The sequence below is a fragment of the Candoia aspera genome, chromosome 2 (assembly GCF_035149785.1).
Source record: "Candoia aspera isolate rCanAsp1 chromosome 2, rCanAsp1.hap2, whole genome shotgun sequence".
NCBI lineage: Eukaryota > Metazoa > Chordata > Lepidosauria > Squamata > Boidae > Candoia > Candoia aspera.
The window spans coordinates 3,089,619-3,105,614 of NC_086154.1; the positions used below are offsets into that span (position 1 = coordinate 3,089,619).

General features: G+C 45.9%; 1 protein-coding gene across 1 annotated transcript; it reads right to left on the reverse strand.

Annotated features, from left to right (window-relative positions):
• Positions 1 to 3,718: 3,718 nt before the first annotated feature.
• LOC134488822 (vomeronasal type-2 receptor 26-like) lies at positions 3,719 to 14,655 on the reverse strand. Its single transcript, XM_063291159.1, has 7 exons — positions 14,609 to 14,655; positions 9,176 to 9,467; positions 8,191 to 8,487; positions 7,681 to 7,923; positions 7,212 to 7,442; positions 5,800 to 5,926; positions 3,719 to 4,734 (listed from the first exon to the last, which is right to left on the reverse strand). Exons 1-7 carry the CDS (start codon positions 14,653 to 14,655, stop codon positions 3,719 to 3,721), a joined length of 2,253 nt encoding a protein of 750 aa, XP_063147229.1.
• Between the last annotated feature and the right edge of the window lie 1,341 nt (positions 14,656 to 15,996).

Genomic DNA, 15,996 nt, shown 5'->3' on the forward strand with positions numbered 1-15,996 from the left:
TCACTAATATCCCTAAGGAATATGCAGTTGAGGTGAAGAATAGATTTAAGGGACTGGACTTAGTAGATAGGGTCCCAGAAGAACTCTGGACAGAAGTTCACAACATTGTTCAAGAGGCGGCAACAAAATACATCCCAAAGAAAGAGAAAACCAAGAAGGCAAAATGGCTGTGTGCTGAGACACTAGAAGTAGCTCAAGAAAGAAGGAAAGCAAAAGGCAACAGTGATAGGGGGAGATATGCTCAATTAAATGCAAAATTCCAGAGGTTAGCCAGAAGAGATAAGGAATTATTTTTAAACAAGCAATGCGCAGAAGTGGAAGAAGACAATAGAATAGGAAGGACAAGAGACCTCTTCCAGAAAATTAGAAACATCGGAAGTAAATTCCAGGCCAAAATGGGTATGATCAAAAACAAAGATGGCAAGGACCTAACAGAAGAAGAAGAGATCAAGAAAAGGTGGCAAGAATATACAGAAGACCTGTATAGGAAGGATAACAATATCAGGGATAGCTTTGACGGTGTGGTCAGTGAGCTAGAGCCAGACATCCTGAAGAGTGAGGTTGAATGGGCCTTAGGAAGCATTGCTAATAACAAGGCAGCAGGAGACGATGGCATCCCAGCTGAACTGTTCAAAATCTTGCAAGATGATGCTGTCAAGGTAATGCATGCTATATGCCAGCAAATTTCGAAAACACAAGAATGGCCATCAGAGTGGAAAAAATCAACTTATATTCCCATACCAAAAAAGGGGAACACTAAAGAATGTTCCAACTATCGAACAGTGGCACTCATTCCACATGCCAGTAAGGTAATGCTCAAGATCCTGTAAGGTAGACTTCAGCAATTCATGGAGCGAGAATTGCCAGATGTACAAGCTGGGTTTAGAAAAGGCAGAGGAACTAGGGACCAAATTGCCAATATCCGCTGGATAATGGAAAAAGCCAGGGAGTTTCAGAAAAACATCTATTTCTGTTTTATCGACTATTCTAAAGCCTTTGACTGTGTGGACCATAACAAATTGTGGCAAGTTCTTAGCGGTATCGGGATACCAAGTCATCTTGTCTGCCTCCTGAAGAAGCTGTATAACGACCAAGTAGCAACAGTAATAACAGACCACGGAACAACGGACTGGTTTAACATTGGGAAAGGAGTAAGGCAGGGCTGTATACTCTCACCCTACCTATTCAACTTGTACGCAGAACACATCATGCGACGTGCTGGGCTTGAGGAATCCAAGGCTGGAGTAAAAATCGCTGGAAGAAACATTAACAATCTCAGATATGCAGATGATACCACTTTGATGGCTGAAAGTGAAGAGGAACTGAGGAGCCTTATGATGAAGGTGAAAGAAGAAAGTGCAAAAGCTGGCTTGCAGCTGAACCTCAAAAAAACCAAGATTATGGCAACCAGCTTGATTCATAACTGGCAAATAGAGGGAGAAAATGTAGAAGCAGTGAAAGACTTTGTATTCCTATGTGCGAAGATTACTGCAGATGCTGACTGCAGTCAGGAAATCAGAAGACGCTTAATCCTTGGGAGAAGAGCAATGACAAATCTCGATAAAATAGTTAAGGGCAGAGACATCACACTGACAACAAAGGTCCGCATCGTTAAAGCAATGGTGTTCCCCGTAGTAACATATGGCTGCGAGAGCTGGACCATAAGGAAGGCTGAGAGAAGGAAGATTGATGCTTTTGAACTGGGGTGTTGGAGGAAAATTCTGAGAGTGCCTTGGACTGCAAGAAGATCCAACCAGTCCATCCTCCAGGAAATAAAGCCAGACTGCTCACTTGAGGGAACGATATTAAAGGCAAAACTGAAATACTTTGGCCACCTCATGAGAAGACAGGACACCCTGGAGAAGATGCTGATGCTAGGGAGAGTGGAGGGGAAAAGGAAGAGGGGCCGACCAAGGGCAAGGTGGATGGATGATATTCTAGAGGTGACGGACTCATCCCTGGGGTAGCTGGGGGTGTTGACGACCGACAGGAAGCTCTGGCGTGGGCTGGTCCATGAAGTCACAAAGAGTCGGAAGCAACTAAACGAATAAACAACAAACATTATTTCTATCAATATAATCCTAAAAACAATACTTCATCTTTTTCTAACACAAGCAAGTAGTCTAAAAGCGGTTGTAAGTGGAAATAAATCCAGATAAAGTATTTTCTCTTATTAATGCCGTTAACTTAGCCATTTGGCCAAATCCATTAATTTAACAATCCAATCTCCCACTGTAGGGATTGGTGGATCCTTCCGTCATTGGACATGTAAGAGTCTCGTTGCTGTCATCATATATGAACGCAAAGTCCCATATCGCTTCTCAAGATCCTTCTCCATCAAACCTAGAAGAAACAATTCTGGTTTTTTCTGTAAATCCACTTTAGGAATCTTTTGAATAGTAATACATATTTGATCCCAATTATTATTATTTTTTTTTGCTTTCTCAGATGTCCACAAGAGATGATAGAAAGTTCCTTCACCCTGTAAACATTTCCAACAAATACTCATTAGTCCAGGGAACATTTTTGACAGTTTACCAGGAGTTACAAACCAATGAGACATCATTTTATACAAATTCTCTTTTAAATTATAATTCAGAGTGAACTTCCAGCCTTTTTTGCACATGTTTTCCCATTGTTCCAACATGATATGATATCCAAACTTCTAGCCATCTTCTAGATTCATCTGCAACAACAATTTATACATCTTAGTAATAATATGAGCATCATTAACACAAAGTTCCATTTCAAACTGAGTGGTTTCATTAGCAAATTTAAAACTCTTTTTATCCCGTTTAAAACATTCGGACAGTTGCATATCAGTAAACCCGTGACATGTGAAACCGTCCAACTCTATCATTTCCCTTGTTTCAAGCTTCAGATCACCCTCTTCAAAATTTAATGAATCTTTATACTGTAGCCAACATTTTCCTTCCATATTTTCCCTTCTACTAAATGCTTCATGGGGAGACAACTGTACTGGAATGTTAGAAAACAATCTTACCTTATATTTATTCCAAACCCTCAACTGGCATTCCTAACAAAATGGTTTTTAAAATCCTTATTAATTTTAACCTTATCATACCACAACTAGGAATGCCACCCAAATCTCGATTCCTGTCTTCCTTGTTCTCCAAAGTTCTCCATTACTTCAACCAAAGCAAGCAATAGGCATCACAATACAATTTAAAATCAGGCAACCCCAAACCTCCTCATTCCTTGGCATCTTGTAACAATTTATATTTAATTCTTGGTTTCCTGCCCTGCCAAATGAACTTAGAGATACCTTCTCCCACTGTTTAAACGGTAAATCTGTTGTCAGAATCGGAATAGTCTGAAAGAGAAACAACATCCTAGGCAAAACATTCATCTTAATCCCAGATATTCTGCCCATAAGAGACAAAGGCAGTTTCTCCCATCTTATCCAATCGTTTTTGATTTCAGCCCAGATATTAACATAATGATTCTGCACCAGCATATTATTTTTGTTTCACAAGATCACCCCCAGGTCTTGTTGTTTATTTGTTCAGTCGCTTCCGACTCTTTGTGACTTCATGGACCATAATCAGATCATTCCTCAGTGGTGGGTCAGGAAACACAGCTCCGGCAACTGTAACTTTTCCCCAAAGAGGGCAAAACTGGGCAGAGCTGCCTTTGCAGAGTTCTAGATACGTTTGGTCATATGCACTTTCCTCAGTGGTGGATGGCATGGAGCACTTCAGACAGATCCACCAAAGTTAACTCTCCCAGAAGATCTAGAGGGAATCCGACTGTGACAACCTTTCAGAGGGTTATGAGAAGGATAGGAGTCTTTTGCATTCCTGTTCAAACTATCTCTAGTTTGTGTCGTTAAGTGCTCCTTTGTATTCAGATCAGGTCGTAACAATATTATGTAGCACTTGGGGATGAAGATGCAGCCCAGCAGGCCAGCACTGGAGGCCAAGATGGAGAAGACCTGCACGGCCACCATGTACTTCCCCTTGGTGCTCAGGTAGGTGGGCACAAAGGAGACCCAGACGCTGCAGAAGACCAGCATGCTGAAGGTGATCAGCTTGGCTTCGTTGAAGGCCCCGGGCAGGTTCCTGGCCAGGAAAGCCACCATGAAGCAGATGGCAGCTAGGAAGCCCATGTAGCCAAGGACACCATAAAACATGGCCACAGAGCCTTCATTGCACTGCCAGACAATCTTCTCTGGCTGGGAGTGCAGGTCAGATTCAGGGAATGGGGGGGAAACTCCCAGCCAGATGATACAGATGACAACTTGGAGACTGGAGCAAGAAAGGACAATGGAGTTGGCCAGAGTTTTTCCCAGCCATCTCCTCATGGTGTTCCCAGGATTCGTGGCCAGGAAAGCCAGCACCACTGTGATTGTTTTGGCCAAGACAGAAGAGACGGCAATGGAGAAGATGATGCCGAAGGCGGTTTGTCGGAGCAGGCAGGTGGCCGGTCTTGGACAGCCAATAAAGAGAAGGGAGGTCAAGAAGGAAAGCAGCAGAGAGACCAGGAGGATGTAGGAGAGGTCCCGGTTGTTGGCCTTGACTATGGGAGTTTCTAAGAATCTGATGAAGATTGCTAAAACCAAGGCTGTGACCAAAGACATGATGAGGGCAAAGGAAGCCAGGATCATCCCCAAGTCTTCTTGGTATGACAGGAAGGTGACCTCCTTGGGGAGGCATTTGTCTTGCTCCTTATTTGGACGGTGATCTGCTGGACACCTTCTGCACTGCTCGGCATCTGGGGAGGAGACAGTGAGTTACTTCGTGACCACTGGTATTAATTGTACATAATTATAATACCGTGCTCAGTTTGAATATGCAAATAGTTGGTTTGAGCTTGGGATATTGTGCCTCAAAATCCAGGTATGTCAAGCAAGAAGGATGAGTTGTAAACTCTCTAGAAGGAATGAGGAAGGAGAACAGTCTGGATCAACAAAAAGAATGGGTTTTTGCAGCCAAGAATAGAAGCAGGCTGGCTGGAGTTGAGAGGAAGTTCCCAAGCTGGGGAAGAACCACCAAGGAAGTACTGTATGTCACGCAACAAGTTAATCCCAGGACATTATATCACCCCAGATCCTAGTCAGTGAGAACAGCATTGCTTCAATCTATACTGTCCTTCTTTCTCAGATGAGATTTGGTCAACAACGTTGCAAGGCTATGTTCTGGAGGTGCTGCAGATGGTGCCACAGACATCTGGCAAAAGGGGGCATCCAAAGAGTCAGGAGGACCGCTGTGACCATACAGAGCCCTACCTCTTTTTTACATGCGTTGTGGATTGCCTATAAAAAAGAATCACTTTGGGGGGAGCTGGATGGTGATGAAATGTGATAAGTAACAAAGAGGTGGTTCTTCAGCTCTTGGCTTCCCTCCCCCCTCCCCAAAAGCCCTGATTCTGACCATTTTCAGTAGGATTTCAGCACAATTCAGCCTACTATCAGTGACCTGCAAAGTCCTGTTGAGGCCACGCAGGTTTCATGGGGGGAGGACCGGGTGACAGGCCTCCTCAGTGGTAGCTTCATTTTTATGGAGTGCTTCCTCTCCATTGGCATGAATGGCCCCTCCTCCACACGTCTTTGGAAAGCAAGGCAAAGCTGCAGTTTTCTGGTGGGTGTTTAGCTCTTCAGTTAAGTGAATGGTGCCTTTGATGTCTTTGCGTTGCTGGCTTTCTGTCCATCCTCCATGAGACCTTTGTCCAATGCTTGCAAGCCTGTTTCTGAACAACCCTGAATGGAAATGCTTCAGGGACTCTTCTCCCCATCCTTCCAGTCCTCCCCATCCATCCAGTCCCCCTGGCATCTCCTACCTTCCTGAGTGGAGATGGAGCCTTCTGCACACGAGACACACCCGTAGCAGCAGAGAGGCCTTCCTTCTAGGACCACCTTGGCTTGGCCGGGGTGACAGCTTTCGGTACACCTGGAGCGAGGGAGGGACTGAGGCCAAAGAGAAGGAACGTCAATCGTAGATGATTAGGTGTTGCCAAAGTCATCAGACATTAATCTACTGCATGGGTCTGCTTATCCCTGGGCTGTTTCTCTTTCTGTCAGGGAAGAGTACTTGTCAGGGGTAGTGGGGTTTTTTTTAAGATTATACCCAGCTAAGTGGAAAAGGTTCGTACGTTGTCCAGATGTAACATGAAGTGGCACGTTCCCTTTTGCTTCAAGGAGAGCCTGTGTAGTCCCCTGTCAACGAAGATTCGAAGAGTCCTGCCCTGAGGAGGGCTTTGGAACAGATGACTTCTCAAGTCCACATCCAGCTCTTGGGTTCAATGATTAAGGATGAGGCAGGGCTGGGTGGGGCAGGACAAAGGTGTGAAAGCAATGCCTGATACAGGGAAGGATGGTCAGCCATCCTAGGAGAACCAGTGGGGCTTCCTGAGAGGAGGCAGGAAGAAGATCCAGGAAAAATCATACTCTGGCCTCGTCAGCGGGACCATCGTAAATTGCTGGAAGTTTCTCTCACAAGATGTGCTGCTGGGCTAGCGTTAGGTGGTTTTCATTGGGAATAGACATTAATGAGAGAGTTTTCAGTAGCTATGGCTATGCTTAGATTCGCTCATTATATGAAACCAGGGAGTGTTTGATCATGGTGGTTGAATTAACCACCACTGGCAAGGTTTGTCCCTGTGGTTAATCCGTTTGCTAGGCCAAGTGACAGAGAGGTTCAAGTCTACCCCAATGGGAGGAACTTCTGGAATAAAGGTGGACTAAAAAGCAAATGATGAGTACATTAGTTAATAAACCACAGGAACGGGTTTACCAATAAGCTAATCCAAATCAAATCAACCATTTTAAGGCTGTGAAGTGTGGATTCAGCATATCTCTCTTCTGGAATTAATTGTCAGTAGAATTCTCCACTCTAATTCCTGAACTTTGGACTCACCTAACCTGGTTTTACTGTTTGGACTGCAAGTCTACCAAAAAGGGAAGTTTTCTTCATAAGCTGTAGACAGCAATCATCCAATCGCAGCTTGCTTTATAAAGTAAGAGCAGAAATAAGGAAAAAGAACCAACTAGTACCTGAACCTGGCTAATCCACAGTAGACCTCTTGACCATGAGTCCCATTCAGTGATCCAAGGAGCCCAGTAATGTTGTTAGGAAAGATGGTGATCCCAAGCAATCCTTCATCCCACCTCCACCCACTGTCCCTCCATTTCACAACTGGTTGGAAGAACAGAAGAGAGATCGGAGGGCATTAGATGAACAGTCTCAGCTCACCTGGTTAAACTGCTGGGACCAATTTGTGGCCTCCTGGTCAAGGATGAATTCCAGATCTTGCGACCCCCATGGTCTATCTATCCTCCCAAACTTCACTGCCCCAAAAGACTGATTGGGAAAGGGCACCCAATTCACACTATCAACTTTGGCAGCGAGATCCCCTTTCTCATCTAGATACACTCCATCCATGCCAGTATTGTAGAAGTGGGCATCTCCCAGGAAAGAATGAAGCTACAATGGCAGAGAAATGAACAACATGAGAAAAGAGGAAACCAAAGGATGTTCGACAAGTACACTTGACACCATGCCCTTTAAACTCTTGTCCAGGAGTCACCAAATAGGACGTGGAGTGGGGGATTCCCTGCCCTAAAAGCCTCACAAAGTGGAAGAGCAATGTTGAAAGCCTAACCTCACCACTCCATCTAAAACATCTTCCCAACCTTCAGGATTTCTGATGGACACCAAATACCTGCCACGCCTGAAGGACCAGCCTGTGATCCCTTTCCTTCTTTGCTTTCCACTTGGACCTGGATAAGTATGCAGCGTGTGAAGCCCGAGCAACTGCCCAGGCAAGGTTGTAAATACCGTAGCCGTCCAGAGAGAGGGTTTTTTCCAGCACCTCTTCTGGCAGGGTCTCCAGATCCTCTTTCTCCCGGCACCTCATCCGCCCTTTCACAGAGGATAAGAGTTTAGAATACAAGCAATCAAAGGCCTTCAAGCCAAAAAGTTGCATAGGAACAAAAAATGTTTCATAGACATACTGTGGTCTTTTTTCAGTATGGATTAAGAAAGAGAAAAAACCCCGGAGATGCTGGGGAGACAGGAGTTTGTAGGATAAGTTCAGGGTGAGGTCCCACATTGCTGTGCTGACCCAAATTTTCCCCACAAGGGACCTCACATGAGCTTCAGTATAACGTTGCATTATGAGTATTGAAGTGTAGAAGTAGCGAGATTCCCCATAGTATATTAAAACACTGACATGATTCCACATGGTAGATGGTTCCTTGGACAGCAGTCCCATTTTCCAGGGCAACATTGGGATGCTCACGGAGAAGGCCACGCAAATTGTGCTCCTGGTTAATATGGGGTTCAAAGTCTGTAGGAATCTTTCTCCGTTTTCAGTGTCTGGTGCAAGGAGACCGACCCAGTTCCACCCAAAATGGTGGAGCAATTTGGCAATGCCCCAATACAAGTAATCTTCTTTGGGGACCAACCGGTAGATGAAGGGGAACCGAGTCTTATCATTCAGAGTCTCAGACACAAAACCGTAACTGACCTAGTAAGAAAAAGAACGGAAATATTTTGAGGCCGCAGTCTGGAGGGTTTGATCTTTGATGGAAGATCATTAATACACAGACACAGACACAGATCCGTAGAGATGTTTAACCAGAGTCTCAGTGGGCCATCTCTCTCAGATGCTGGAGTAATTGATTTCTGCACTAGGAAGGGCGATGGAGCAGATGATGTCAAGGTCCAATTCACCTCTGGCAATGCATGAACCAGAAGAGCTCCCTCATGGGAAAAGGAGGTCCACAGTGGAAGAGACTGCCTCGTGGGTTGGTGGACCTTCCTTTGCTGGAGCTATTTCTGCAGCAGCTAGATGGTAACCTTCTGGGGATGCTGTTAGAGTGGATTCCTGTATTGGGCAGAGCTTGGACTATGTGATCTGCAAGACCCCTCCCAAACCTTCCATTCTGTGCTTCTGAGATTCTAAGGGATTGTTGGGATAACTTCCCTAGATGTGCCCAAGGAATGAAGATCAGGAGATGATCATCCTTCACTTTTCAAGGGCAATCAAAGGCAGGGGAGACATTGAGCTCCAGTGCCCTCTCTGACATGAGTGCCCGAACGTTTTAATGTCCAGGACACCTTAAGTGCCAAGACAACTGCCTGGTGAGGACACATGGATGGTCATGGCATCTTCCTGGGCCAGGCTTGGCTTGTGTCCCCATCCCAATTCATACCTGTGGCATTTTGTAGAGGCTGGACAAGGTGGAAATCTGCTCAGAAATGTCAGACTCAGCCCCTTCAATCACAGCCAGCAACCTCTTTTCTCTCCCACACCTGTAGTTTGGAACATTTGCCTCTCCGGTGGAGAGCAAGTCTGCCAGGGCATCAGAGGTCATTCGTGCGTCATAATAGTTCTCATAGATGTCATAACCCAGGGTGACATTGGGCAAAACCCAGGGATTCTGGTTGATCTCACGAATGGCAAAAAGAAAGGACAGAAGATACCAGTATGCATTGCCACCTTTCCTGCATAAAACAACAAAATAACAATATAACTTTAATATTCATTCCGTGTTTCAGGAGATCTTGCACTTCAGCAGGATATTCGACTAGATAAGTTTGGAGACTCATTTGAACTGTATCCTTACTGCTAATATTAATACTAATACTAATACTAGTAATAATAATATGGTCTCTGTTTTTTTCTCCCAGAAGCAAAAGAGACAAAATAGATGAAATTTCCCTGAGGATTGTTCAGTGTGCAGAGGAACATTGGGTGCCCTTGAATGCCGGTTCCATGCAAAATAGTACAAAAGGCACTCCAGGGATCTACTTACAAATCTGGTTGGTTAAAGAGAGGCTCCTGGAAGGTCGCTGGCTGAATCAGACCTGGTCTTGGAGGGACAATCCCACCAAGGAAGAGATGGCCTGGGTGGAAATAATTGTACACCCCATCCCGATCCTTGGTGAAATCGAGGGGACATTTTCTCCCATTGGCTATGCTGGGCAGCAGCAGCAGCAGCAACAGCAGGAGAAGCAGCTTTGTTCTCATGGCAAAACTTGGCAGCATGTCAGGAAACGAAGCTCCCTCCAGAAAAGGTGGAGTGCTTTACAGGCAAGCCATGATCTGACATGTCTCTGTCCCCTCCAAATCTCCATCTGAACACTTTGGCTCCAGAGGAAGCATTTATCTGGGCATCTGCCTTGCCAGGCAAGATTCAAGAAGCAGTTGCAGCAGGTGGCTCTCCACATTCAGGGATTCAGGGATGACGATTGGGTCATATCCCTTGAGGTGTGGAGGAGAGCAAGGACCATGATTTTCACAATTATGAGGCAGCGAAGTAGCCGTGGCTCCAGGAGCAGGTGCAGGGGTGGAGGAAACCTGGTCTGAACTGCCCACCAACGCAACAAAGATTGGGAAGCTCTGAAACTTTAGAGATGGTTTTCAATGCTTTCCTTTCCCCCCACATTCATTGTCTTACCTCTCATGCCATGAAAACACCCCACAAAGCACCTGTAGAGGTCATGTCCCCATCTCCTTGCCTCCATCTCATCACCTGTCCACGGTTGAGGTGCTTAAATTTTGTCAAAAGTTATCAGCCCCACAAGATGGATCAAACCAGGCAATCAGCTCTCCAGGAAGGCTAACTACTTTGATTGAGATTGGCTCCAATCACAGAACCTTGCAGGCCTGATTTGCTCAATCTCCTTCTCCTTCTTATACTCCCGTGAATTAGGAGACTTGTGTCTGACCTGCTTCCAAATCTTGTCTCGTTGCTCTGGACTTAACAAATGCTTCAGCCCCTTTTGCCTGGGCAACTGTTTGTTATTTCTGGGTACTGTTTGATAATTCTTTTTCTGTGCCAGCTTCGAAGCTGTGTTACGCTCTGCTCCATTTTGGTGGTTCTAGCAGGCCGCTGAATTGGCCTCACTTCCCTTCTTATACTCCCATGAATTAGGGAGACATGCGTCTGACCTGTTTCCAAATGTTATCTCGTTGCTCTGCTTGCAGGTCTGCCAAAAGGAAAGGGAGACCGTTAATCCCCAAGCCCAAGAAGAAGAGGAAAGTGGAAATCAGGTGGCTCATGTGACATCCCACAAGCGCAATAGAGATGCATTTACTAGAAAGACCCCCTTATGCTTATGAGACGATGCTGAGTTGACCCCTGATAATTCCAACACCCCTTCTCAAGTTAGCATGTCCCAGAGTCCACAAGGTTCAACTTCTGCAGTTATTGGTAACTGATCCTCAGCAATGGTTTCGTGAGAATCTCTGCAGTCATGTTTCTTGTGGGACAATAGTCTAGTCTGACTATTCCTTGCTCTTGCAAGCCCTTTACTACATGATACTTAACATCAATGTGTTTAGTTCTCCCATTAACCTTTTCTGACTGTGAGAGTCGAATGCAACTTTGGTTCTCTTTGTCGACCTGAATAGCGGTAGCTTCCTCTATTCCCATGTCTTCAGGCAGTAGCTTGAGCCATGAAACGTCTTTGCATGTTTTGCTGCTGACACATACTCCGCCTCTGTGGATCAATGTGCAACTGTAGCTTGCTTACGGCTTCCCCAGCTTACTGCTCCACCCCCATAGAAAAATACATACCCACTAGTGGATTTACGGTCAGTAATGTCTTCTGCCCAATCTGCATCTGTAAACCCCACTAGTTTTGGATTATCAGTGGCTGGTAGCTTTAGTTTCAGGTGCAGAGTCCCCTTTAGGTACCTCCCCACCCACTTAGCACCAGTCCAGTCTCTCTGGGTGGATGTGCTAGTTTTTCTGCATAGCTGTTTCCTGCAGCTGCTATGCCTGGCCTAGATACACACACTTACCTATGGCCCTTTTATAGCCATTGTTCTCAGGTAGACGTTCACCAGGTTCCTGTTGCTTGTGGAAACCATTTCCATTGGTGTTGGCATCGGATTGGCATTTTGCAGCCCTAAGCGCTCCAACTGTTCTGGGAGCTTCTGCTTCTGGCTCAGAAGAAAGCTTCCATCTTCTTCTTTTTCAATCTGTATCCCCAGGTAGTAGCTGGCATTGCCCGGATGCTTGACTTCTTTGTTCAGGTTGGACACGATTTCATCAGTCTCTTTTGTTATTGTGGCAAATCATCATATCATCCACATAACAAAGAATGCACACCTCTCTGCCATTTCTGTGTCTTGTGTAGAGACAGGGATCAGCTTTGCCTTTTTGGGGACAGATGGGCAGTAATGGAAGTTTGAAAAATAAACAAACAAACAAAACCCTGCTTAAGAAGTCCTTGGTTCAACTTCTCATTCCCTGCTCTTGCTGCTTGCTTCAGGCCATCAAGCCCCTTCTGGAGTTTGCAGACAAGTTGCTGTGTCTTGGGGTTGGCCAAGCCTGGAGGTCGCGGCATGGACAGTTCTTCCTCCATCTCTCCGTGTGGAAATGCAGTCTTTACTTCGAGGTGTTCAACACTCATGTTCCTGGAAGCTGCTAGACTCAGGAGCATTCTGATTGTGGTATGTTTTACAACGGGAGCAAAACATGTTTTTGCGAATAGCCTTTTGCAACTAGCCTAGCTTTGTGTCTTTGTAGTTCTCCATTTTCATCTTGTTTCGCTTCGGAAACCCATTTGCATCCTGTGGCTTTCTTGTCTTTTGGTAGTTTTGTCAAAGTCCATGTTTTGTTCTTGCGTAGAGCCTCTAGCTCTTCTTCCACTTGCTTGCTTCATCTGGTGGCATTTGCTGGACTTCATTCCAAGATGCAGGTTCTTTCGGTAATGATGACCTTGCGAGGTAGGCGAGTCTCTCGGCTGGAACTCCTTTGTTGGGTCATGACGAGCGTGTTGGAGCAGGTTCAGGAGTGGCACTTGGTGGTTCAACCCCTTCTGCATCCTCGGCCTCATCATCTGACTCTGGTGGAGTTTCTGCCTGGGCTTCTATCTCCCTCTGGGTCAGTGTGGTGGTTGTGTCTTTGAATGTTGGGCTAAACATCTCAAGCTGGTAATTTCTGTGCAGTCATCATCAGCATCACTGTGGTAGCCTCTCTCTCCTTCATCAAAGTACACCACTCTGCATGTGCTTACTTTTCCTGTCTTCGGGTTGAGGATTCTGTATCCCTTGCTTCCTGGAGCATACCTGATCATGATGCCTTCTTCAGCTCTGGAGTCTAGTTTGGATCTTTTCTCCTTTGGTATGTGCACATAAGCCAAAAGGAAATGGAGATCGTTAATCCCCAAGCTCAAGAAGAAGGAGAAAGTGGAAATCAGATGACCCATGTGACATGCCACAAGCACAACAGAGATGTGTTTACTAGAAAGACTCCCTTATGCTTATGAGATAATGCTGAGTTGATCCCTGATAATTCCAACAGAATCAAGGCATTTGGCCTGGGTGTCTTCAGAAGCACTGGAGAAGTGGGATGTGATCCTCTGCTCAACTGGAAATAGCCTTCTTAGCTCTGTTCCTTCCAAAGCTGGCCCCAAACTGTAGAAATCTCCTGAGGTCTTCTAAGCTACTCTCAAAATGCATCTTCTGAGGACCAGACAATGCAATCAGTGTGTAAAACAATGCTTAGTATAGAAAGATGGTAAATATATCCTAAACCCCCATCTGCTTTCTTTTCAGATTCAGACTACTGCAACAAATGTCCAGATGATCAGTACTCCAATGAAGGTCGAGATCAATGTCTCCCCAAGATTACAACCTTCTTGTCCTACAAAGAACTTTTAGGGATCATCCTGATGTTCCTTGCTCTATTCCCGACTTTGATCACAGAGTTTGTGCTAGCAATCTTCCTCAAATACCTAAAGGTAAAGGTAAAGGTTTCCCTTGACGTAAAGTCCAGTCGAATCCGACTCTAGGGGGCGGTGCTCATCTCCGTTTCTAAGCCTTGGAGCCGGCGTTGTCATAGACACTTCCGGGTCATGTGGCCAGCATGACGACTCGGAACGCCGTTACCTTCCCGCCGAAGCGGTACCTATTGATCTACTCACATTTGCATGTTTTCGAACTGCTAGGTGAGCAGGAGCTGGGATTAACAACGGGAGCTCACCCCGCCGCACGGTTTCGAACCGCCGACCTTCCGATCGACAGCTCAGCGGTTTAACCCACAGCGCCACCGCGTCCCCTCAAATACCTAGCAACTCCAATAATCAAGGCCAATAACCGGGACCTCTCCGACATCCTCCTTGTTTCTCTCCTGCTCTCCTTCCCCTCTGCCTTCCTTTTCACTGGCCAGCCAAGCAAAGTCACCTGCCTCCTCCAGCAAACAACCTTCAGTGTTATCTTCTCAATCGCTGTCTCTTCTGTCTTGGCCGAAACAGTCACAGTGGTGCTGGCCTTCTTGGCCACAAAGCCAGGGAGCAAAGTGAGGAGATGGCTGGGGAAGACCTTGGCCAACTCCATTATTATTTCTTCTTCTGGTATGCAAGTGGTCATCTGCGCATTCTGGCTGGGAACCTCTCCTCCATTTCCTGAGTCTGACATGCAGTCCCAGCCTGGAGAGATCATCCTGCAATGCAACAAAGGCTCAGTTGCCATGTTTTATGGTGCCCTGGGCTACATGGGCTTCCTAGCTGCTGTCTGCTTCATGGTGGCTTTCCTGGCCAGGAACCTGCCCAGGGCCTTCAACAAAGCCGAGCTGATCACCTTCAGCATGCTGGTCTTCTGCAGTGTCTGGGTCTCCTTTGTGCCCACCTACCTGAGCACCAAGGGTAAGTATATGGTGGCCGTGCAGGTCTTCTCCATCTTGGCCTCCAGTGCTGGCCTGCTGGGCTGCATCTTCATCCCCAAGTGCTACATTATCATTCTGAGACCAGATCTAAATAGAAAGGAGCAGCTAACAGCCAAATCTAATGATGGCTTGAAAGTGAGGGCGAAATAGTGTTAGTATCTGACATGCATGGATTAACCAGAATGTGACTTCCACAAGATAGTCATCACTCTTTTTTAGGGGTGGAGAATTGAATATGAACTGGGCACTTAGCATAGACATGCCCAGGCTCCTGCTGGTTTCATCCAAATGCCAGAGGCAGCATGGCACCATTGCATTGCAAGATCCGCTCCTTTTGCACAGGCATGCAAAGGAGCCCTCTGCTTTTTTCAGACTCACCCCTTTCCCCTTCCCAATGGAGATTGTTAATCCCCAAGCCCAAGAAGGAGGAGGAAGTGGAAATCAGGTGACCCATGTGTCATCCCACAAGCACAATAGAGATGTGTTTACTAGATAGACCCCCTCATGCTTATGAGACAATGCTGAGTTGATCCCTGATAATTCCAGCACTGTTCACATAGTTTTCTTTTCATTCACTGCTCTGAAGTATGTGCCTGATGGGGAGTGCAAACTTTCAAAATCCATTCATCCATTTATTAAGTTATACATATACTAACCTCTGACAGAAAGTAATCCATGTCCAAATCCATAAGCTGGTTATAGATAATTTAGATTTTTGATTGATTAATCAAATTTATCACCACCCATCTCCCAAAAGGGACCCTGGGCAGTTTACAATAAACATAAATAAAAATATAAAACTATAATACACAATAAAATAAATATGATAAAATCTTCGATGGCTGGAAGTTCTTTGTGATTGGCAAGCAGAGCAGGGTCCTTCTAAGAAACTAACCATCCCCAGGAATGGCTAATCTCTCTTGCCCCAGGCATAATTACAGAACCAGGTCTTTAGCTGTTTCCTAAAGTCCAGGAGGGAGGGAGCCAATCTCACTTCCAGGGGAAGGATATTCCAAAGGTCAGGGGCTGTTGCAGAGAAGGCCCACCTCCTGGACCCCGCCAGATGGAATTCTCTTGCAGACGGGGTCCGTAGCACGCCCTCTCTGCACAACCGGGTGGGATGGGTTGATGTGATGGGGAGAAGACGGTCCCTTAGGTAATCTGGACTCGTGCCATATAGGGCTTTAAAGGTGATAACCAACACCTTGAATTGGACCCAGAAGCATACTGGCAACCAATGCAGCTCACGGAGCAAAGGAGTGATGAGTGCTGATCTTGGGAAAGCCAAGATCGCCCGCACGGCTGCATTTTGCACCAGCTGTAGCTTCCGGATACACGTCAAGGGTAGCCCCATA